This window comes from Nicotiana tomentosiformis, chromosome 2 (genome assembly GCF_000390325.3).
Source record: "Nicotiana tomentosiformis chromosome 2, ASM39032v3, whole genome shotgun sequence".
Classification (NCBI taxonomy): domain Eukaryota; kingdom Viridiplantae; phylum Streptophyta; class Magnoliopsida; order Solanales; family Solanaceae; genus Nicotiana; species Nicotiana tomentosiformis.
Genome location: NC_090813.1, coordinates 52,115,037 through 52,117,226, shown reverse-complemented (window position 1 = coordinate 52,117,226; position 2,190 = coordinate 52,115,037). Strand labels below are relative to the sequence as shown.

Below are 2,190 nucleotides of genomic sequence, written 5' to 3'. Positions count from 1 at the left end.
ACAAATAATCCTATAATTATTCATATTCATTGTCTACATGGAACTCATTTAATAATTTCTAGTCAAGTTTAAGTTGGTCTTCCACGTTAAGCACTCCTAGTGGTATGTAAAGGAGTTGTGATGATATGATAATTGTCTATGCTGCTCCAACTAAGTCTTGTACTAGAAAATCGTAGAATCAGCTTTAAGAATAAAATTTTTTTGAGAATATTAATTGTAAAATCACAAAGAAAGTAGGTGTAGGATAAACCAGTATGTATTTTGTTCAGTTGCCTTATGTCTATATTTTTCATCTTCAGTTTCCTTATGTCTAGATTCTTCTAATTCATTTTTTAAGATTTTGTTGCCTCGCTGCTTGATTTCTTTTAAATTCAAACTCACAGTGACACAAACGCATGGCTGAAAATATCATAATTGATAAGGTGGTTGGTAAAAGTGGAGCTTCTAATTCAAATGCGACAGCACAATCTCAATCAGTTCAATCGACAGTAAGGAGACAAAGAAAAAAGAGGTCTCCTGCATGGGATCATTTTGACCAAATTATTGATTCGGAAGGAAATCAAAAGGGTGTCTGTAAATATTGCAAAAGAGAATATTTTGCTGATACAAAAGATAATGGTACAAAATCTCTGCTTACACATATTACCAATTATAAAAAAAATGCCTTTAGATGTTGCAAAAAGTCAATCAAAATTAGCCTTTCAACCTGTTTTGATGGGTAATAAGGGTGATATAGCTGTTGTTCCTTGGAAATTTGATCAAGAACAATGTAGGAAGGCTTTGTGTCGTATGGTGATCATTGATGAACTTCCTTTTAGCTTTGTTGAAAAGGAAGGTTATATGAATTTTATGAAAGTTGCACAATATTTTTTTCGAATTCCTTCACGTAGAACTGTGACTCGGGACTGTTTTGATCTTTTCAATGAGGAAAAACGTAAGTTGATGAAGCTTTTTAAAGATCAGAGAGTTTGCCTTACCACTGATACTTAGACTTCCTTATAACGAATAAATTATATATGTATTAATGTTCATTGGATTGATAGTGAATGGAAAATGCATAAAAGAATTAACAACTTTTGTCCAATTTCTAGTCATAAGGGTGAAGATATGGCAAATAGTATTGTTAATTGTTTGAAAGAGTGGGGGTTACAAAAGATTTTCACTATCACAGTTGATAATGCTAGTTCAAATGATATGACGGTGAAGGAGCTTTCTAAGAAGTTAACTAAATGGGGGACCAATTCCATGAATGGTAAGCACCTTCATGTGAGGTGTATGGCTCATATTATGAATCTTGTTGTTCAGGATGGTATAAAAGAATAAATTGTGTCTATTGAATGTATTAGGCAAGCAGTGAGATATATCAGACAGTCTCCTGCTAGGTGAAAAAAGTTTTTTGTGATGAAGGAAATCTAGTTAGGAAATCTTTATGTTTGGATGTTCCTACAAGGTGGAATTCTACATACTTGATGTTGAACAGGGATATTGAATATGAGAGTGCAATTTTAGAATATGCTGATGATGATATTGGCTTGTCACATCATCTTGAGTTTGTTGATATTGTGGATGGAAGTCCTGCAGGTACACATTTGAGTAGTGATTGGGAGGATGTAAAGAAATTGACAAAATTTCTTGAAATCTTTTATAAGCTTACTTTAAAGGTATCTGGCTCACTTTATGCTACATCAAATCATCATTTTCTTGAAATTTGTGAAGTTGTTGTTTACTTGAAATAATTGATATTAAATGAAGATGTTCTTTTGGGTTCAATGGCAAAGAAGATGAAGGAAAAATTTGATAAGTATTAGGGTGATCCAGAAAAAATGAACAAGATGATTTTTATTTCATGTGTGTTGAATCCTCGGTACAAGTTTGATTCTGTTAGTTTTGCACTTGCGAAGATGTTTGAAGAAAAATGGCCAATTATCGCGAAGGCAGTGCATACGTACATGACTTTATTATTTGATGAGTATGTAAAGTCTCATTCAAAAGATAAAGGTTGTCGTCCTTCTTCATGTTTATCTAACTCTTCATTAGACGCAATGGAAACTTCTACTTCATCGCTTTTAGCGAATACTATTAGTGTCCAAAGCGGAGGAGCTTTTGGTTCTTTCTTTGAAGAGTTAAAAAGATATAAAGCTGGGATTAGAGGTTCAGATTCTAAATCAAAATTGGAAAAATATCTTACAG

General features: G+C 32.8%; 1 protein-coding gene across 1 annotated transcript; it reads left to right on the top strand.

Annotated features, from left to right (window-relative positions):
• The first annotated feature begins 395 nt into the window (after nt 1–395).
• Nucleotides 396–990, top strand: LOC138904800 (uncharacterized). Its single transcript, XM_070193305.1, has 2 exons — nt 396–573; nt 671–990. The coding sequence occupies exons 1-2, from the start codon at nt 396–398 to the stop codon at nt 988–990; spliced, it is 498 nt and encodes a 165-aa protein (XP_070049406.1).
• Nucleotides 991–2,190: the final 1,200 nt, after the last annotated feature.